General features: G+C 56.2%; 4 protein-coding genes and 1 pseudogene across 5 annotated transcripts; 2 read left to right on the forward strand and 3 right to left on the reverse strand.

Annotated features, from left to right (window-relative positions):
- Window positions 1-9318: 9318 nt before the first annotated feature.
- TRIREDRAFT_71689 lies at window positions 9319-11566 on the forward strand (annotated as a pseudogene; the record flags this gene model as incomplete). Its single annotated transcript has 4 exons — window positions 9319-10062; window positions 10140-10272; window positions 10419-11429; window positions 11503-11566. Coding segments are annotated over 4 exons (1952 nt in total), but the record flags the coding sequence as incomplete, so codon positions are not given.
- A 1348-nt stretch (window positions 11567-12914) lies between these two features.
- Window positions 12915-14946, reverse strand: TRIREDRAFT_36468 (uncharacterized protein; the record flags this gene model as incomplete). Its single annotated transcript, XM_006966168.1, has 3 exons — window positions 12915-13041; window positions 13148-14674; window positions 14753-14946. Coding segments are annotated over 3 exons (1848 nt in total), but the record flags the coding sequence as incomplete, so codon positions are not given.
- Window positions 14947-15544: 598 nt separating this feature from the next.
- TRIREDRAFT_63511 (uncharacterized protein) lies at window positions 15545-17695 on the reverse strand (the record flags this gene model as incomplete). The annotated part of the gene is made up of 1 exon (XM_006966393.1): window positions 15545-17695. The coding sequence occupies one exon, from the start codon at window positions 17693-17695 to the stop codon at window positions 15545-15547; it is 2151 nt and encodes a 716-aa protein (XP_006966455.1).
- An 802-nt stretch (window positions 17696-18497) lies between these two features.
- TRIREDRAFT_63542 (uncharacterized protein) lies at window positions 18498-19148 on the forward strand (the record flags this gene model as incomplete). Its single annotated transcript, XM_006966290.1, has 1 exon — window positions 18498-19148. The coding sequence occupies one exon, from the start codon at window positions 18498-18500 to the stop codon at window positions 19146-19148; it is 651 nt and encodes a 216-aa protein (XP_006966352.1).
- A 164-nt stretch (window positions 19149-19312) lies between these two features.
- Window positions 19313-20258, reverse strand: TRIREDRAFT_108635 (uncharacterized protein; the record flags this gene model as incomplete). Its single annotated transcript, XM_006966394.1, has 3 exons — window positions 19313-19556; window positions 19770-20003; window positions 20071-20258. 3 exons carry the CDS (start codon window positions 20256-20258, stop codon window positions 19313-19315), a joined length of 666 nt encoding a protein of 221 aa, XP_006966456.1.
- Window positions 20259-21506: the final 1248 nt, after the last annotated feature.

Consider the following 21506-nt stretch of genomic DNA (forward strand, 5'->3'; position numbering starts at 1 on the left):
CATCTGGTATAGTCCACGGAAGGACGAGAGGGAGGGGGGCAAGAGAGAGTGATGGAGGGGCGTGTACGATGCAATCCAGCAAACAAGCGGTCATAAGTAGCAAGGTGCTCGGGGGTTACCGCGAGCGTGGGATGGCGATCCAGGAACAAGATGTAGTCAGGGGGGGGGGAGACCTTGGGAACGCATGTCGTAGGAGGGGAGGAGACCTGCAGGACCCAGGGAACCTTCTCGTTGCTTCCTCTTTGGTATAAGAAGACATTGGGCAGGGGAGTGTAGAAGGACAGAAATAGAAACAAGTGCAGGCGTATGCTACCGCCTGGCAGGCATCCCAGCACTGCGTGTCTCGGGTCGTTACTCTCGGCGTGGGAAGTTGTGGAGCAAAAAGAGGTCTGTTTTGGTTGTCTCCATCGCGAGAAGCGGTTCCTGGGCGGGTAGGAGGCGCTCGTTTGGTGTCGTTCGTTCGGAACCGGGATCTGGGGCGGCAATATGTATGTACATATGTATGCAAGGTCCAAGGTGTGATGATGCCTTGCATGAAACATGGGCGATAAAAATAGCAGCCAGAGTGCTACCTCGCCTTTGTCTCTTTCGACGTGCAAGCCCCTGTTGATGGAAAAGCATGGAAAAGGAAGCCCGAGGGACCTGGCGCATTGAAGAGCAAGAGGTCCAAAATGGAGCGAGAATCGTTCTAGAAAGCGTTCGCAGGCGCTTATTATTTGGAGGTGAGCGGCTAGATGGGCGGAAACCATTGGGTGAAAGCGTTCGAGGCGTTGCGGGGGTGGAGAAAGGAAATGAGAGCGAGACGAATCTGACTGACTGACTGACTGCTGTTCTTTGTTTCGTTTCCCTGCTATGTGGACTGCATTCTTCAGGAAAGAAAGCAGATTCGACCATGGCTGCGTGGCGAAGGTTTATTTTTGGGCCTGAAGTCATTCAGAGGAAGATGAATGCGACATGCCTTCGAATATGCACTCCGCAATGGCAGGAACGGCGCAGGCGAGCTTTGTCGGGATCAGGAACAGTGACATGCTCTGCTGTGATTGGCCAAGGAAAGAGTGTATGCCGTAGGACCCCTGAACTTGGATGAAGCTTCGTCTGCGATACACCGTCTCAAGATATCAAAGATTAGGTGCAGCGTATCAATCTTTCGTTCCACATCTAGGTAGTCGTAATGACTCGAGGTAAGTCTGACGGCAATGTGCGTATTTGGGCAGCCAGACAGACTCAGGTCCAACATCTGTAGACTTGACTATCTGAGTCAGCGTAACCCAAGCCCAAGATACCCCTTACTGTACTCACTCACTGGAAGCACTTCGTAGGATGGGCTCAGCTAACACTCATTCGTCCAAGTGAGCACCTCGACGCTGTTGGGCGAAGCTGGCCGGCGCTGCACGATTTCGGCAATGTTTACCCGATTCAACCAAGGGGTCGCTCCCCGGTGTTGGCTCCTCTTGTTTTTCTTCGTCTCCCCCCCCTTAAGCAGAAAGGGCCAGCCCGGCCGCTTGCTTGCGCAAATCACGAAGAAAATGCCAATTCCAGCCCCTCCAGTCCTCCAAAGAGGGTGAGGAAGCGATTGCCTTTTTTTCCCTCTCTTCCGGGCCGATGCTCCCTCCCTCTTCCCATCCCCCCCCTCTCTCCCTTTCCCTGGTCTGCTGCGCGCTTGCAGAAGCCGCCGTCTTATATTTAGCCTCGCTAAAACCCACACACCCAGCATTTAAAGCCGGGAATCGTCAACCAACCGCACACGCCCCCCCTCATCAACCGAAACCCCCCACTTGTTTCTGTCCTTCGTGTCTCGTCCAGTCTCTTGTTCGTTCGTACCCAGCACAGGTGCAACTCCAGCAGGGCAGGTTGCAGTTGCTCACTTGGCCATCGGTTTGGGAGCCAACAACGCACTCGCGTGCTCACCCTAATCCTTCTTCCGCGCACCGTGACGTCGTCACTACTAGTTGTAACTAGCCTCAGGGCAAAGTTAGCCTTTGGGCCGACCAGTGGGAGGCAAGATTCCGCAGACAGTCTCCTCGACCCAGCGTCAGTCGAAGGACATCCGTATCGAGATGGATGCTTGCCTTTCCCATTGATCACTCTTCTGTCTCAAGATCTGTTCTTTGAATCAGTAAATGTGGGTAAATGTTGCCCTAGCATGCGGCGGAAAGAAGAAGGAGACCATCTATATATCTGCTATAAATCTTAACATATAGCAAGCCGATAGGTACAAACCGAGAGTAGCAGAAGATACAGGATCTTCTATTTTATCAACATGGGAGTTTTAGTAGCAATAAAAGAATGACTTACAGTGTGTCAGCCAGTCTGATGGTTTTCTTCCACCGCCTGGGCGATATGTCCCGTGGGGTTTTTTTAGAGCCAGCAGCATACTACCATGGGATTGATAATGCTTGTGACAAGTGATTGCCCAGGGCATCTGCTCCTCTAGGAGTAGGATCGTCGGCTGGCATCCTTCCAGCAGCTGGCTTGGAGCTGAAAACCCCCGTCGGATCTTGAAGTGCGGCGATTGCACTTCGCATAAGTAGCATGTAAGTAGGACTGCACACTTCGTCGCAGTAGTGGTACTACCTTGCGAGTTCGCCCCAGTATTGGCAGGTCATGAACTTGTTGGAGTGCTGTCGGCGACATACGATGCCATATCCTATTCTGCTTGTGAGAGGGTGGCCGCGTTTTGGGCGCCTCTTTGTTGGCTACCCTGACCTTGAAGCTCTAGTCTGACAGACACGTACAGTACGGTAGAGTGGACAGTGCAACAGCTCTCTGCAAACCCATGGTCGTAATGCAGCTACATACGAGTAGTATGATGCGTCCCCTGGCATGAGCAAGGTCGAGGCCAGCGAAGGAATTAGTAGAGAGTATATGAGAGCACCTGGTTATTGAGCTGTCTCCTGTCGTTAGATGCCATCCATGTAGGATACAGCGAGTTGGCGAATAGTAGAGCAGGCGGGTCCATTCCCTCGAAGGAATACTCGTACTGACTCGTGCCGTTACCGATTCGAGGGCATTTCGAGAGCCAAGATGACCGGCGTTAAGTTGCGGCAATTCGGGATCATTACTCTCATTGTCCCTGATCTACGCAGCCACAGGAAACGCTAAGCACGGAGACGGGACGTGCCTCTGAGGTCTTGATTCTGAAGCTGGAGCCTAGTTTTGCGGCATGTTGTAACACTGTTGCTGTAGGTAGTAATTAGGTAGTCTGAACGAGCCAGCAGGTGCCCGCCAGAGGTTGATTGACTCAAACCTGCAAGGCAGTCGCCGGTTGGTATTGCCCCAGCGGCTATCTTGGCGACATACCACAGGACATGAGGGAAGCTGTCGAAATGTGCATCCATTTTCGGCCCAAGTCTTTCCGGCGGTGTGATATCTCTGCAACTTTGCAGGCAGGCGTTTCACATCGAAACAGGCCATGAACTCTCTGGCCAAATGTCCAAGATGCCGCCGTGACCCTTCGGCCATGTGCCACCAGGAGCCAAAGTCGGCCCTCACAGGATGATGTGACGTGCTCGATAAATCGTGCCGGCCATTACAGCCAAGCAATCCTCTGGCGCAGTTGTGCCAGCGTTTGACAGCGTTGGCAATTAGTCGTGGCGATGTGACGAGAAGGTGCTGTTGATGTAAGAGTTTCTCTGGCACACACTGTGGTCTAATCTATGCAGCCGGTTCAATGTAGGGCATCTGGTTGATGAGCACGGAATTTTGTACTTCACACAGGTGGGCTATATGCCTCCAACCCAAAGCTATCGTTTACAATAGCATGTGAGAGCGTAACGCGACGTGATGCAAGAGGGATCTGCGCAAAGGTACTTTGGTATCATACCCGTCATAGATCTCATCAGTGGGATCAAGGCTCAGATATTGTTCAAGCCTTACAGTGAGAACCAGCAGTTGTAGCGCGCCCCGTCTGCAATGGCGCGCTGTGAGCATCCGAGACTTGGATTCCAGGTGTTTCCTCCTCGCGGTCGTACCACAGGGCAGAGGGCGCCCGGAGCAGAAGCGAAGGCAAACGCTAGTGGAACGGTGGTGCCCATCCAGCGGGTGAAAGCGATGCGGTTGAGCGTACGCCGTACGTGGCCTGGCACAGCCGCGGGCGGCGGCGGCGGCGATACGAGACGAGACGGTCCTAGACGCGGCGTTAGTGCCAGGTAAGTAGAAGTTGCTTGACGGCTCGCTCCCTAGTCTCAGTGCTCTCATTGGCTCCGTGGTCGGACAACAGCCGATGCCTTGTGCCCTGCACTATCGAGACAGCTCCGACCCTAGCGGCCAAACTGTGTTTGGATGAATCAGATATCCAGGCCTCAACCTGACGTTTGGCGTGGTGATAACCGCATGCAGTAGGTTCACATGCAGTTGAGATACCGTGAACAGGCAGCTACCGCATCAATAGCTGGAGAAAGGACGGTGCCTTGCTCATGGGAGACTGCCCTCCCACCTGTGGTATGGACATGTTGAAGCGATGGTAGTGTGGTATTACATGCAGTAGCTTACCATAGTTTGCCAGTAGAATTGGGGCAATCAGCAAGCTGACAGATGCTGGGACTCGCGGCTTGCCGGGGACGGAGGTGTACATAGGTAGATATGCTCCATTGCGATGAGCTCGAGCATCAACTCATCCGCGAGCCCTGCCCGTCCGCTCCTAGACTGCACATGACTGGCAAGGCACATGTTAGCTTGTTGTCTCTCTCCAATAACCGAAGCGGGCAACATCTGGGACAATTCCATTTCAAGATCCCGGATGTCCACCGACGAGGGGTGTGAGCTCTTGGCATATATCGTAAGTGCAAGGCCGAATAAGCGTGCGTTGACAGGCGAGCTGGTGTCACCAGACTACTACTTCACAGGTGCCGTGTTCTTGTACAGGTGCCTTGTTCTTGTATGGAGGACCCAGAGTCACAGTGCTGTAGAATGGTTTCGAGATGAGACGCCTTGCAATGTTGCCGATTCCTTGGAAATTTCCTGCGGATCGATCTATGCATCAAGTAAAGGTAGTCAGAGGCTGCTTCGAACAAATGCCACCTCTGGACGGGTATAGGCCGCCTGCACGCGGGTAGCTGCTCGCGTTGTGGCCGGTGACTGGCGGCATAGACGGGGAAGAGCCCTGTGATATCCAGTGGTGGCGTCTGGAGCTAAAGAACACCCGTGGATTGGCTACGCGGGTGTAGGTGGTCGCCGCGCGTTTCCACTCCAGGGTCCCAGAAACGGGTCGTGCTTGTGAATAGAGGGGAGACTTGGCGACGATGGCGGCCGCGGCTCGCCTTGGGAGGGTGGCACCCCTTGCGATGGCACCCGGATCGATTGGGCGCAAAGGTGGAACAGTGCTTGGGGGGAGACAAGAACCTGGCTCAAGAACCTGGCTCAAGAACCTGGCTTGGGCGCAGCACATCGTGCAGGCAGTCCTCGTAGTAATAGCAGTAATAGCGTTGACTGACAGGTCCGGGACCCGAACACGGCGCCCGAAGTGCTCTTGACAAATTGGCAAAGAGTTTCTTTCCAAAGAGATGCCCTTGCTGGTCTGATCCATAACAAGCTGGAACTGCTAACATCAGCATGGCATCACCGGCTTGGCAACGGGGCGGCATCGTGTACATTGAGATGCATCGGCAGGGTGGAAGAGGCGATGAAACCGTAGCAGAAGAAGAGCCAAAGCAAACCTTGAAGCTTCATCAAGGAGAGAACGGAAGAGGTGCGAGTGTCATCATTGGGAGTGATGTGGTGTTTTGCAGGATGCCGGAGCGGGGAAACCTCAAGCACAGGCAGGAACGGAGAAGACGCTCTTCTCTGTTTGCTGGTTGGTTGGGCAAGGCAGGAAGGAGCCATGGCGATGCTCGAAGTGACGCGAGGCCTTCTTTTCTCATGCTGTTGGGACCGTAGCTGCAGGTGCGAGCACGTTTTTAGTCCTCGTGCATGCCAAGTTTAGTAAGGTACCTAACAAACGAGAGCTTTAACTGGCAGTTGCTGGAGTAGCGTATGACGCTGTCACCTGCTGGATACCAACATTGGCCGCAGCAGCAGTAGCGTGGGGACAAGTACTCGGCAGGTTACAGCGCCTCAGACCGAAGAATTGGGGACCAGGCAATCTCCATGATGCTATTTCGAGACTTTGCCCACCAGATCCCCCCCCTGCTTCATTCCTCGGATGACGATGGGAGGAGAGATTCGCAAGTTCTTACTCATGGTCGAGGTGAGTAACAGTGCTACCTCTACGGATGGTGCTACCCTCCCACCGGCACAGGTACGCTGCACCAAGCACACGAGAAGGTACCTGGTAGATGCCTACCTATCCCGTCATCATCGTGCCTCGACTTATACTGACGGCGCAGTTGCGGGAAGCCAGGAACAATCGCGAGTTTCTCTGCCTGGCGGCATTATCCTCAGCCCTTCCCCGGTGCGCTGATGTCGACGACAAGAACGCTAGAAGACGGGCCAGGCGGCTTGGAAGATGGACTGGCAAGAGACCTGCGCCGTCGAGGTTCCGCGCTGCTGCGCTCACTCCCTCCTCTACGCAGCATGCAGTCTGTGGTTCTGTGGTAACCGAGAGAGCGGAGCCGCGGCAACACCGCTTGTTACTGCGGTCACACCTCTCTCCACCCCGGGCGAATCGTGCGCGCTGCTTGCTGCGAAACCTGCTGCGGCCTCGCGCTCGAATCTTGTCAGTGGAGGACCTCTGCGAAGCTTAGCACAGCAGCACAGGGTGGGGGGAGACGTTGGCCAAACCGCCGGACATGCCACGGCTGGACCCCCTTGTTATCCGCTGCCAGCTAACTTGTATGGATGTACCCGTACGCTGGAGCGAGGATGCCAGACTCGATGTTGCGCCCAGCGCCGGCTCTGGGGGTGCCCGAAGCCCTTTGTCCTCTGCTGGTTAGTGATTGGGAAGCTGATGAGCCACAGGCCTGCGTAACTACCCAGTGGGCATCCCGACAACAGCCAAGATGCATTTGCCGTTCTTGTTCTGTGATGTCTCTGCCAAGACAGATGATATCCTAGAGACCCTCTGGGGCACGCCCACGCCCCTTGGTCGCGGAACACCGCTCCCTTGGACCTCCGTGGCTGCCATTGCGCGTAACCGAAAACTGCCGCCTCTGGGATTGCATATCCGTCTGGCTGGCCTGGGTCTCACAGTGGCCATCGCATCACACCCTCGTCCGTGGAGTTCGGAGGGCTCCTGGGGCATCCACTCACACTTGCGCCTTCGCGCGCATGCACGCACACACTTCTGCCCTGCTCCAAGCACAGGCGCACCTACAGAGGTACGCAGTATACGCAGTACCAGGTACCTCGTACTGACCGGGTAGCGCAATTTAGCAAGCTTCCATCGCCGTGATGTGGCTTTGGGCTGAGGACCAGGCGCTCTCGCGGATTGCCACATGCGATGACAGCCAGGTACCAGGGAGCTAGGATCAAGGTTGCTTGGTGTGGGCTAGCAGCGCTGCTACGTGCAACGGGCGATTGTCGCTCTGGGAGAGGTGTTGGCGCACTTGTTTGGGACCCGGTCAGAAGCGCCGCCTATTAGCTCCCATGCCTCGATGGCCCAAGTATTGGCTGCGACGCCTTCTCCATTTGCCGGACTGCGCTCTCTGTGTGCACTCACACCAAGGTACGGTGCCTGGTCGTCGAACGCGAGGAGGGGGGTGTGGTCCTGGGTTGAGGTGAGCGATCGACTGTCGGCATCACTACTCCTCTGGATTGCTCGGGGACTTGACCGTTTCCCAGGCCATGGCAGCTATCCATGGGAAGGACCCATCATGTGCGTCCTTTTGAAGCCCCATCCGCTATTAGTACACCGGACCTTGGGATGCACGCACGCACGCACGCACGCACTTCGAAGTATGGCCATTGGCCGTCCTGTTGGCAGTGAAAGGACGTCAGTCACTTCATGTATCTGGTACGAACAGTACTTTGCATAGGCGTCAAAAGAGCCGCTTTCTCTAGGTGCATTTCGGTACATTCCCGGACCTCTATTGGACGTGGAGCCCGCGTGTGTTTCTCGCCTCGAGGTTCGACGACCATATCTGCATCTCCTTTCCCCTCAGCCCGCATGTCACAGACGTCCCCAAAGCTGATCCGCAAGGCCTTACCCTCCTCCTCCCCTTTCTTCTCCCCTCCTTTGCCTCCTCCCCTTTGCCTCCTCTCAGACGGTACATGGTGGCTGCAGTGCATTACGAAGTTGCTGGTATTGTCCTGTTGGCCACACTGCCACTCTCCTCCGCGTGCTCGCCTTAACCGCCGCAGGTGCTCTGGCTCGGTCTGGGCTGGTCTGTTGGAACCAAATCAACCTGTTGTCATCTGTCGCTGGCGATAGATTATTACACAAGAATCGTTCCTTACTCCGATTTTCTTCACCATTGCAGCAAGCATCGCACGGCCGATTAATTACGAAGTTCCCCATTCTCGGGGTACAGGTACTCACACGCCTCCACGTCGTTCCCGTGCTGAACTGGCCACCCCCCCTTGACTAGCAGGCGCAGCATAATCGCGCGTGTAAAGGAAAAAAAAAAAAAAAAAAAAGAGGAAAAAGAAAAGAAGCTACCTAAGCCCCCCAAGCGCGACCTGAGAAACTTCGACCCCCCAGCTCTTCCGCCTCGACACCTTCTCTCACCTCCATCTCGGCTGCTCCTCGACAACATCTGCACAGCAAAGATCCTCTGTGCTCGACCTCGTCGACACGATTTGCGCACCTTGTTCGTCGCCCTGCGTCAGCCAAGTCACGACGAGTAACCAGAGGGCACCTGAAGGGCGAGGCTCCGTCTCCCGAGCTGCATTGGACTCACTGGCTGGCTCCGATTTGCTCGCTCACTCATTCGTTTGCGCGTGGCTCGCGCTTCCGCCAGCGCTGGCAACGGCCAGTCCCGCACACAGTTTACCGCTGCAACGGCAACGAAGCCCTGGGCTATCGACCAAGGCATCGACGAGTCTGGGATTCATCGCCGCGCGCTTTCTTAATCTTTGTTTACCCTTGCTGGAGTCTGGATCTCACTGCGCAACGTCGTCTGCCCAGACTTCACTCGGCTCAGTCTCACTTGCGCAGCTTTTGGTAGAGCTTAGCGCGGTGACTTAATAGCACGGCAGCCGTCATCTTGCGAACTTCCATACTCCAAAGCCTCGCTTTCATTGAGAACTTCCTCTATTGTCTGAGCCAGATTGCAACACCAGTCACCGTCATCATCAGCATCGGGCTAAACACGCCGTATTCGGCCAAGAGAAGCTGGCCGCGAGGGGCTGATCGTTGCAGGAACTGTCGCATCCTCGCCTCTTGTGTTCAGTGTGCCGCATAGTCATTGAGTGCTATACTGCCACTGAACATTCCTACTCAAAATGTCTACATTCACTGCTCTCAATGGCGCCCCCTCAAAGTTGACCGAGTCTCCCGCGGCGCCGGCAGATCAGAGCTCATCTCCTGGTGAGCGTCTTGCTGGTTCAGTAATAGCCACCTCGGCGCCAGCGGCCGCTGAGATGCCAACAACTTCGTCATCTCAAAGGGAATCGTGGACACCTCAAAGTGCGGAGAGGACCATACACGTTGCAACCTATCCCCCGGAAATCGAAGGGTCACATAAGCGTAAGCGATCGGTATCCGTTGAGATCCGGAGAGAGCTCCCAGCACAGGAGCGTACCCCAGATACTGCAACGGCTCCGCCGCACAACGAGGCCCGCGATCACTATGGTACGCCCCAGAGAGACTACCGGTCCTATGGTGATGAGCAGCGAGAACGCGACAAGGAAATGTGGTACTCGCACTCGTCTCGAGATGAGAGGAACCCCTACGAGACCCAGCAGAACTCGGCAATATCGACCCAAAGCAACACAGAAGAGCAACTTGGAGAAGCGTTGAGGCGAGCTGCAGGCCAGATGGACCACAGCGATTACACTAACACGAGCCCCGATGGCGATGATCGATCAGTGTCCCTGTACGGTGGCTCATATACCGACCACAGAGGAGACTCGATGCTCCAGCACGATCCCAAGAAGCGAAAGCGTAACTTTAGCAATCGCACGAAGACTGGCTGCCTTACATGCCGCAGGAGGAAGAAGAAATGCGACGAGCAGAAGCCTGAGTGTAAGTTTATGCCCCCCCCCCCCTGAGGCGCCATGTACTTTCCAGTCGTGTGTGAACGCTGCTCTAACGGAGTCTAACAGGCAGTAACTGCATCCGCGGTGCGTTTGTATGTGCCGGCTACCCTCCACAGAGAGGGCCAGGCTGGCAGAAGCCGGACAACAAGGCCGCCGCAGTCCCGCTTGAGTCCAAAGACCCCAGCTACGTGCCGCCCGGTGCGTATGGCATGCCGCAGCCTCACCCGCAGCCTCACCCACAGCCTCACCCGCAAACACAATCGCAGCCGCCTCCGCCTCCAGCGTCGGTGCCTGGCCCAGGGCCAGCGCCGGCGCCAGCTCCCTACGCCCCTCACGCCCCCCAGCCTGTGAAACGGGAGTCGTTGAACCATTACCGCGGCCAGCCTCTCCGAATTGACCCCCCTCAAAGCCGGCCAGTGATTATTCCAGATGACGATCGGCCAACGGCGTCGACCATCCCCAGTGCATCCGTGGCGAGTCCCGACAACAAGCTCTCTGCGCTGCCGTATACGCCCGCCAACGTCTTCCCCACGCCCGTGAGCGCAAACACTCAGGCACCACCCTTTGGGGAGAGGACGGCAAAGGAGTACCAGCGCGTGCCCCCGCTGCATGATTTGAGCCGGACCGAGCCCGAAACACCCCATCCGGGCAACCAACTGCCGCAGATCAACATTCTGCATCCGACGAGGACAAATAGCCCGACTCCTCGCCCACAGCCTCCTGCAACCTCAAACGCGCAGATGGCTGCACAGCTCGCGCTTTCTCACTCGCAATTTCCTCTGCGACGGACTCAAAAGGAGGAGATGCTTTCGGGAAGGCACTTTTACCCGTTTGATAAAGAGCTTTGCCTTGAGCGGGAGCGATGCGCTGCCGCCTGCTGGAGATTCAACAACCTCACGACGCCCCCGACAAACGGCGTCTCTCCCGAAGAGCGAGCGCGCTTGTTCCTCGAGATCCTGCAGCCCCGAGACCCTGTCCGCGTGTCTCCCATCGAGGCGTCTCCGGTGACCAACGTTGGACGGGTTGGTCGTCATGTTGCCGTCGAAACTCCCTTTGTCTGCGATTATGGCTATAACATCTCCATTGGCAACGACGTTGTCATTGGCCGAAACTGCACCATCAACGACGTCTGCGAGGTCAAGATCGGGGACAACTGTGTCCTCGGGCCAAATGTCAGCATCTTTACCGCCTCCTTACCCATTGATCCTAAGAAACGTCAAGGGGGGCAGGGGCCGCAGCAAGGCAGACCTATTGTCATTGAGCAGGATTGCTGGATCGGTGGCGGTGCCATCATCTTGCCCGGCCGGACCATTGGCAAGGGAAGCACCGTCGGAGCAGGATCTATCGTTACCAAGGTATGTTGTGCCCCCCTTTGCCCAAGCATGTGGAAACGGACAGTGCCAGTGCTAACAGTAACTCGCCTTGCAGGATGTGCCCCCCTTCACGATAGTGGCTGGAAATCCAGCACGTGTCCTTCGCGGCATTGCGTCTTAATACTTCTAATACCTGGGCCTTGTGCTTTCCCTGGAGAGCGTGCTTTTGCATCTCGTGTTGTGATACCCAAGCGAGCGCGTATAGTGGAAGCTTGTGTGCGTGCGTGCATGCGTGCATGCGTGCGTGCGTACAACTGCGCGACTTTGTTCCAGATTTTTGTTCTGCCACCCGTTTCTCGTTTTCTCGTTCGTCTTTCCTTTTCTTTTGTTGTCATTGCTGTGCGCCAATTCATTTTGTGTCATTACCGGAGGAACAAGAAAGCAAAAGTTTGTGTGGGCGATTACGCTTAATGATATTGATTTGTACGTGGAACCTCGCGGGACACACGTGGGATTGGATATGGATCTTGGGGAGAGGCAAACTCATTTGGAATGGAATAGCTGGGCTGGACTTGGCTCGGACTGGTTTATACAAGAGGGCCCTCGGCTGAGGGGAGTGCGGGATGGAGTGCGTTGGGGTTCTGCTTAGCGATTGCTTCTCTGCTTTATTGCTCTTGGCTGGGTCATCTTGTGCCCGTCGTTGGATGTGGTGAACAGATAGATATTTAATTGGGAGACGATTAATATGACTGGCTTGCGTGGATACGCTGTTGAGATTGCTCTCTTTTCAAAGTCTACTATGTGATCTTTCTTTGTGTAGCAGTACTGTATCAGTCTTGCAGAGGGTTGGAGCATTGCACCCAAGGTAGAAGAGGGTAAGACGAGGGTGCATGGCGAGCTTCGATTCCATTCTCCATTAACCCTCTGTTCGCGTATGGTCGGTATTGGATGAAATGTGACCCAGGAACGATGAGCCTAGTATACAAGATGGGATGCCATCGAGTATAGTCTACCTTCTGAACAGGTCCAGGGGTAGGCATACCGTGAGCAGAGAATTCGCTTGTAGCAAAACTGATTCATTTACGTGCCATTTCTTGTTTCCATTTCGTCTTGAGGATGATCAGAAGCTACTGTCGGGATAGGTCTGCCTCCAGAGTCCGGGATCTGATTGAATGTATTGATCGAGACAACTCTGTTTCGTTTGAAGGGCGACGAGTATGATTAGTATAGTATGTTGAACGAGGCTAGGCGTTTCAAGAGATAAAGGGGGGGAGGGGGTTCACGAACCCAATCGAGCATGTCGATATTGTCAAACATATCCTCAAAGTTTGGCATTGTAAAGTTTATGTCCTGGTCCAGGAGTGTCTCGTCTGTGGTTGAATTGCACATTTCGTTGTTACTCAGGGGCAGCATCTGCTGCTGAGTTGCGCGGTCTGGGCAAGCGTTGACAGCACCAGGAGCGCTATCGAGGTTGTTCGCCAAAGGCAAGTTTTGGCTGTGGATGATGATGATGGGGTCGGAGTGGTCGATGCGGTTGAGGATGGCGCGGAGGACGCGCGAGGCGTGGAGGGCGTCGGCGGAGGTGGTGCTGCGGGCGGACCAGATGGCGGAGGCGCTGCGGAGGGTGGCGATGCGCTTGAGTCTGTCTCTGGAGCTGGATGATGGGGAGCAAGAGTAAGAGGGGTCAGTGTGTTGGTTTCGACTGGGATAGGATGGCAGCGATCCAGGGGTCAGGGGGAGGGGAGATGGGGGAGGCTCACTCTATGTCTGCGGACTCGCTGAGGTCGATGCAGATGATCATTGCCGCGAGTAAGAAGTGATGCAAAGTCAAGTTCGACACCATGAATCTATCTTTGTACATTCTCCCACCCGGTGCCGTCTCTACGTCAAGTTCCGCCTGAATTTCCAGTATCTTGAGTGCCGACTCCCTGCATATCTGTCTCGAGGCGTTGTACGCTGGGTCGTTCTTGTGCGAAGTGAGGTAAGGGCGGTTCAGTATACACAAGCTTTTGAGGTACATGAGCTCGAGCATCAGACGGTGCATGATGGTGTAATTGGGATCCGTAAAGGCAGTGTCGCGAATGGTCCGGATGCGCAGACACGGCGGCACGGAGTCGTGCCACTCGTCCAGCTCCCGGTTAAGAGCGAGCGTCTCGGCGTACGGAGCCGGCGACACGGCGAGGACGTGGCGCACGACGCGGCGCATGACGGCGCAGAGCTGAGACTTGACGATGTAGGCGAGGATGGGGTGGGGATCGGTGGGTGTGCGAGGCGGCGGCAGGGAGACGCAGTCCTCGTCAAAGTCGTCGTCGAGGAGGTTCGAGGGATGGCGGACGTCGCAGGTGTCCTCTGCGATGATGGGCGGCATGCCGTTCTGGAAGGAGAAGAGCAGGTCCGTCGACTGGACGATGAACCAGGTCCTGCGGCGCATCTCGGCCTCGAAGGGCGTCATGGCTTTGATACCGGCGGCGGAGGAGGAGGAGGAGGAGGAGGCGCCGCGGTGATAGCCCTGCTTCTGGGCCAGCCGGGCGGCCAGCCCGTAGAGCGACCACAGGGACGAGTCCGAATCGAGCTTCTGGACGTTGCGCGAGTGGGCGTGCATGAGGAGGGCTTCGACGGAGAGGCGCCTGTTGCCGTCGAGGTACCGGCCGGCGAGGAGGCACTGGGCGGACTTGGCCATGTAGAAGCGCGAGCTTGGTGCTGACGATGACGACGGTGAAGATGTTGATATTGATGTGGAGGAGGAGGAGGATGAGGCGGAAGACGGCGAAGCCCTTGTGTTGGCGACCATTGTGCCGATGCTGAGGATGGAGAAGAGGATGCTGATCCAGAGGAAGCTCGCGGACGGGGGATCGGCCCAGAAGGCGTCGTACCGGCGCTTGAAGTGATGTGTGTGGACGAAGATGGCGGTGACGAACTTGGCCTCGAAGTAGGCCAGGATGAGCCTGTCGGCGTCTTTCCGCGATGGCAAGCTGTCCACGACGTCTTTGATGGTGATGGGCGGCACGGCGCCCAGCAGCAGTTCCGGCTCCGGCTCCGGCTCCGGCCCCGGCCCCGGCGATGCTCCTCGGGCCTTTCCGTCGGCCGCGAGGATGTCCTGAATGTCGCGGATGCTCTCGACCAGCGCCGTCCAGGACGTTGCCCCGTGAAAGTCCGTCTCCGTCTCATCTCTGCCTCGCCAGTTCCCGTCCTCCTTGCCGCTGCTGCTCGTCTTCTCCTCGGCCAGCCCTCGCACCATCTGCTCCAGCTGGTCGAGCTTCCTCTGCATGTCTCTCTTCTTACGACTACTACCACTACTACTACCACCATCACCATCACCCGTGCCGTTCCTCTCTTTATCAGATAGTACCGCCAGTGAAGACGACGCATTTGCCCCCCCGTACGAGCACGAATCGCCGCAGCCGCGCTTCTCGCAGGCGCCGCACGGGTGCTGGCGATCGCATCGCGACTTGCGCCGCTGGCAGGCCGTGCAGGAGACGGTTTGGCGGCAGCGCCTGACGCGGTGGGCGTCGGAGGCGCGGAAGACGGAGGTGAATTGCGCGATGCCGGGATCGGGCATCAGGGGCTTTGATGGATATGTTGAAGGTTGCTGTGGGTGAGACTGTGACGGTTGGAGAGGCTGATGATGTTGTGGTCGTTAGTAGTAATGACAATTGGGCTCTCAAGAGATGGTGAGATGACGCGCGCACTTCTCTTGTATGTGAATGAAACAAGAGCAATTTGACCCGTGTAAAGGAGTCAGGAAGGTGTTGCAGGATGACTATCTTATGAAGGCTGCTTGACAGGATGAACGGTGAGGGTATGATATTTGAGGTAGAGCAGTAAAGTCCGAAGTCCGAAACTATGAAAGATGGGCGAGCCACCTCACTTTGACAACCAACTGTAGTTGACACGAGACGGAGCAATGGGCTGGCATGAGCAGACAACGATTAGAAATCACTAATACTCTTGTTCAAAGTCTGTTATTCTGCAGAAGCGAGTACACGTTCTATAAGTCAACAATTGTCAACACCAGAAGCCTCTAATAACCGCCCGTCGACTCCGTACTCTATGGTATCATATCGTTTCGCCGTAATACATGTATCCAAACAAGAGAGATATCTCCAAAAAAAAAGATGATTGCAACAGAAATGAGAAGTGTACAATCCGCAATCGCGTTATCCATACAAATCCTCGCCCACAATCTTTTGTCTATTCACGTCAATAATGCCCTCCATCAGCTCCAGCGCCCGTGCCTGGTTCTTGAGCTTGCCAAACGCCTTGAAAGTGAACAAGTCGGGCTTGAAACCTGCTGCCTCCATGTCCTGTAGGGTAGACACCGTCTTCTTGATGTTCTGCATCGACGCATAGCCCTTTGTGAGGGTATTCCACGTCACGAGGTTTGGCTCGACGCCCTGCTCCTTCATCACATGCAGGACTTGCTCTGCCAGAATCCGGTCGCCACTGTTGAATAGACCACGCACAAGGATGCTGAATGTGCACAACCCGGGTGCTGGATGAATTGGGCCCGTGGCACGGCTTTGGCCTTCGTCAGACCTCTCGTCGCTTCTTTCCGCATCGCCAGTGGCACTTCTTTGCAGGTGATCCTTCAGCATGTCTCCGAAAATCTGCAGCGCAGCCCGTGCCAGTCCTCGTCTTTCCATCATGGCCATGATGATGGTGTCATGGACCAGGCTGCCTTGGTCTTTGATGAGCTGAGCGGCGAAGCCTTCTTTCCCTCCTTGCTCTTCAAGCCGAGCTTTGAAAAAGGCATAGAACGCCATGAGATCATATGGGTGCTGGAGGGTCTTGATGTAAGCCCGCAGCATGATGGCTATTGTTGTTGTGTTGGGCTGCAGCTTCGGCCCGCTACTCTGGGATTCGAATGTCTTCTCGGTGAGAGGGACGATGCTTCCCAAAAAGTCCCATTGTCGAACCCGAGTGCTGTCAAACTTTTCGCCGTCGTTACCCGTCGTCTGCGTTAGCATCAGAGGCAGTGAGTCGGGCAGCCACCATTGCAGTGGCTCCAGCTCGAATTTCTTCGCGTACGCTCGCAGCATGGGGCCGAACAGGGGATAGATCCAGGGGGCAGAGAACCTCTTTTCGCGGGACTCCATCTCTGCGAAGTAGAAGATGGCGTGGAGGGCATTGTTAAGCACATCCACATAGGGCGCATTGGCCGCTTTGGCAACATCCAGGCTCTTTGCCACGTTCTCGACTTTGAGGCTTCCCTTGGCGCCCCTGAAGATGGTTGACCACGCCTTTGTGTCAAGCTGGACCCCGGACTCGGAAAACAGCAGCGCAAGCCGTATCGCCTCTTCGACTTCGGCCCGTTGACAAAGGGAGTCGAGAAAGGCAGTAGCGTTGATGACATTGGGCACGAAGCCTCTGTCTAGAAAGTATTCAAGAGTGTCCTTGGGCGAGAAGGACGAGCTGCTGTCTGACCAGCCACCGTGAGCGATCCGGCAATGCAGCAGAGTCGTGATCGCGCTGGAGGGACTGGGTGCATTGAGATCTATCCCATTGTCGGCGAGCCCCTTCAAGATCTCAAACGCCGTATCTTTATGTGCCATGTCGCTGGCTAATTTGCCCGCAAATTGCAGCAGCGAATTGGGATGCAGCTTGATGTTGGCCCTCTGCAGCATCTTGTACAGTTCGCTGGCCTGCTCGCTTGGTAGTCTGCGGGCAAGGAGGCCAGCTGTTCGTTGGCCAAGCGGCACATGGCCGGCAGGCGTATCTTCAAGGACTTTGGCCACCAATTCCAGTATTTCCTCTGCCTTGAGAGTCCTCTCGCGTAAATTCTTGATGCTGCTAATGCGCAAGCGCTGCGCAACGAAGAGGAGCACATCGTTGATGGCATACCCAGGCGGTAGCGGATCCAGCGTCGCTTCCAGCACCATGTGTGCTTTGTCTGGGCAGCGATCCAGCGTTGAAAGCATAATGTAGGGCCACTGCTTCTGGCGACTTTCGATATCGAGGGCTTCCCATGCTTTCTGCATGCTCCTGGCGTTGCTGAGCTCGAAGAGCCACTTCGCATTGTCGCGCCATGGCCACGGCAACTTTGGCTCTTGTGGCTTGTCTGGCCTTGAAACTTGCAGAAACTTGGTCTTCCAGAATGTGAATGCCTTCCGGGCGGACCGTCGTTCGGAGTCCGAGTAGCGATGTCGAATGTAGCCCCATTGCAAATGCATCGCTCGCAGACTCTTCAACTCTCTGTAGGCCCTTTGCGCCGCCTCGTCTAATTTCGCCGAGGCTTCCTCCGCAGCAGTGAATCTGTTTGCGGGCTGCACAGGCACAGGGGGACGATTCAGCCTTCCATGTGTGATCATATAGCGCCTCTTTCCAACAAATTGAGGCCGCTTCGGAGCGGAATAAGACCCTTCTTTAGGCCGTCCATGATTCGAGTCCGACTGTTGTTGCTGCATGCTATTGCTTCCTGATCGTGCGGCATGATGTCTCGAACGATGACCCCGTGAGCGGTTACTGCCGTCGTCCTGATTGGGAGTTGTCGCGGGGACGGTAGATGCCCTGATCGCTTCTGGTGAACTTAAAGAAGAGGCGAGATGTTGCGGTTTCGGAGGGGAAGTGCCATTCTCGAAAGGCGAAATAGTCGCCAGTGGTGTGCTCTGCGCTACAGAGCTCAGCTGCCGTAACGGAAGCCTCGGGGCGAAGTGAAGCCTCGATCGAAGAAGATTGCCGGCTGTGGAAGACATCGTAGAGCACCTGAGCTTCAGGGAGCCGGCGCGGGCGAAGGGGGCCGCTGGCATTGCAAGAGAACAGGGGCCGGCACGCGGCCAGCAGTCGGCATGATGCTCTTCTGCGAGTCGCGGCTCCTGGGATCGGTCGATCGTGGTAAGAGAGTCCTGGCGATGATTGTAAGTGTGTGGTTGGTTGAGGCTCTCGAGGCTATCGCAGAGAAATAATTTCGGCGCCAATTGACTCCCCCAGTTGGCTTAGCCGCTAACGAAAACCCACGCGAGCCTTGTACCGACGTACCGCGTGCCCCACTAGCGAAGCTCGAATTCGCTTTTCCATACCCACCGAACGATTCGCGAACAAAGCATCTCGAGATTGCGGTTGAAGCCGACATACAGAAGCATCTCGCGTTGCAATTCCACTCTGCTACATACGATGAACTCCCACAACAGCCTCAGCGCCGCCGCAGACGAGCGGAAAGCGCGTCTCGCAAAGCTCAAGACCCTCAAGCGGAAACAGCCCGTCGACGAGGTCGCCACTCCAGAAGGCGACAGAGACGCATCACCAGCCGCAGCCGCAGCCGCAGCCGCAACAGCAGAAGAAAACGACGTAGCGACGCGGCACCTCTCCGGCCGCAACTATGACCCCGAGACGAGAGGCCCCAAGCTTGGCTTCGACGCGCCGCCGACGCTCGGGCTGGAAAAGCCCACGCTGGAGGAGCAGGCCGCAGAGGTCGAGGCAGAGGTCAGGGAAAAGGCAGCCGAGGAGGCGCGGGACGACAAGGGCCTGGATCTCTTCAAGCTGCAGCCCAAGAAGCCGAACTGGGACCTGAAGCGGAATCTGGAGAAGAAGCTGGAAGTGCTCAATGTGCGGACGGATAATGCGATTGCGAAGCTGGTGAGGGAGCGAGTCCAGAGTGCTCAAAAGGCCGCCCAAAAGAAGGAGGACGTCGACAATGGCAACCTGGATGGAGATGCTGCTGGCGTGGATGGCGTCGCGCTTGTGGAGGGACTCAGGGTTCGCGAACAGGAGGAGCAAGAGGAAGAAGAGAGAGAGCGTCAGGAAGAGGAGGCACTTGGTCTGTGAAGAGGAGGGGAAAAAGACGATGGGAAGGACATTTGGGTGTGCTGTATGTAATCACTTCGTTATGCGCTCGCCGTTGCATGGGCTGGAGTTTTTGGTTTTCCTTTCTTTAGACATTATGGCCTATATCCTCTACACACGGCCAGAATAAGATACCCAAATCATCCTCATCTTCCGCCCATGTTCATAGACTGGGTTAGTGCTAATCGTTTGCTGAAGGGGCTCAGGCTCCGCTCTCGGGGCGCCTCTTTGTGAGCCTCTCTGGGGGTCTCACTGGGCGGTGCCCGTCCCTGCCCTCCATAACGACCTCCTCGATGGCCGCCGCGCGGGGCGTTGTGATCGTCTCGGCTCCGATAAGGCCGGCCATCCTGCTGTGGCGAACGCGAACGCGAATCTCCCCTATCGCGTCGCCTACCATGTCGTCGGTCTGGCTCCTCATCACGCTGATACCGTCGCCGAGGGGGTGAGACATCGTCTCTTCGGCCAGAAGAAGATTCTCTGTGTCGCCTCCTCTCGCCTCGCTGAGAGCCCTCGCGCGAAGGAGAGGGACTGTCGCGTGATACTGAACGCCGCTCCCGTCGCGGCGGTGATGGACTTCGGCTGTAGCTGCGATCACTGGCTGACTCTGGACTGTATCCCCGTCGCTTGGGCGGCGTGGGAGACCTGGTTCTTCGCCTTGGTGATGGAGAGCGGGAATCCCTCGAGGCGCCTGTTGAGATGGTTGAGACTGAATGCGAAGAAACTGATCTCTGGCGCCTAGAACCCGCGTCTGACAGCTCGTCTTCGCGCTCTTCAAGCTTTCGTTTCCTCTCTCGCTCGGCCTCTAGTTTGGCGAGCTCCTCATCCGCAACACCCTTCCTGTGACGACATCAGATACTGCTTCTTCAGTCTTGCCTACCTAGTAGCAAGTCTGCATGCCACTTACTTCTTCTCAAGGGGGTTTGGGGTATCGCTCGTCAGCTTGGGGACGAGCTTGGGATTGCGTAGCTGCTGTGAACGCGACGGGCGAGAGACGTATGGCCGTTCTTGCGCCGGCGCTTTGCACTCATATGAGTAATGCCGTGCTGAGTGAGTCAGTCGATGAGTCTCCATAGACGTGTCAAGCCGGGGCATCTTCATGGCAAGGTAAGGCAATACATATCTCGTTTCAAGCATTTCTGACACTGGACATTGGCCGGCGTCGCCCGGCTGGGCCCTCCGCGGCCTCTGTGAGCGAACATGATGGATTCCGAGATTACGGGTTTCCGAAGGGTTCTGAGAAGGCAGATGGCCGTCTTTGGTGACGCGAAACAAGGCGATTCAGGGCGGTGGACAAGTGCTCAGGTGGCGATTCCAGCATGTCTGAGTCTCAAGTCTGGGTTGGCACTGGAATTGGTTCCAGGTACGAACGCTCCAAGGTACCCGGACAGTAAATCCGTACTGGGTACGCTGCAGCTAGCCTGGCACGTCCAAACGGGATTTACAGGGCATTACAGCGGGCGAGCCCGACCATGGCCCACGAGCCAGCCTCAGACCGCCTAAGCCCTCACGTGATTTGCTGGGTGTCAATTCTGCGTTTTGATACATCAAACACTTACTGTAGCTGACTACCTACCTAGGTAGGTTCCTGGTTGGGCTGCGATGAAAGAGGAGCTACCTAGACTGTACCTAAGGCAACGCATGATGCCGCTTGATGTAGTCGTACTTGAGAAGAAATCAAGGATGAAAGTCATTTGAGGACTCTTCCCGGAGTTGGATTATGAACTTCCAACTGTCATTCCCTTAGTAGGTATACCTTAGTCGTGAGGCACGGTATCTTGACCAGGCAACCCACCCGGTACTTCCAGAATTCCCACCGCCTACGTGCAGTTTCCAGCACCGCCTTCAGCTCAGCGCCTGCCTTACATAAGCCACACACACTTTCCAGCGCTCCAGGGACTCGCTCTGGCGCTCTGCCGGCGGCACTAAGACATTCTGAGCTCCCTCTCGAGATTTGTAACTGCAGATTCTCCTCCAGAGCCCCGTCGTCCTCGCATCGCGATGACATCGGCCTGAACTGCGTAAGGCGCCCACATCTGCGTGCTGTTGCTCGTCAAGCCTTGTGCCACAGGCTCTGGGGAAGCCACCAACCGCCGTGCTCGTGAGTCCTCTCGCTGCCCCGGACACGCAAAGCCCAGCAAAAGCCACAGGCCACCCCTCTCAGGGATACGCTTCCCATGTCATTGGAACACCCCTCCACAAGAACCTGAGAGTCCTGCAACACCACCAATGGGCCGACTGCCTCTTTGCGCGCAACGGGCTGATTGACTGACTCTTGCTCCAGGCTGCGACGTGAATCCAATCCAACCCGCCAGTCCGCCTCTTCGGCCCGCCGACCGACGC

This window comes from Trichoderma reesei (genome assembly GCF_000167675.1).
Source record: "Trichoderma reesei QM6a unplaced genomic scaffold TRIREscaffold_12, whole genome shotgun sequence".
Taxonomy (NCBI): Eukaryota; Fungi; Ascomycota; class Sordariomycetes; order Hypocreales; family Hypocreaceae; genus Trichoderma; species Trichoderma reesei.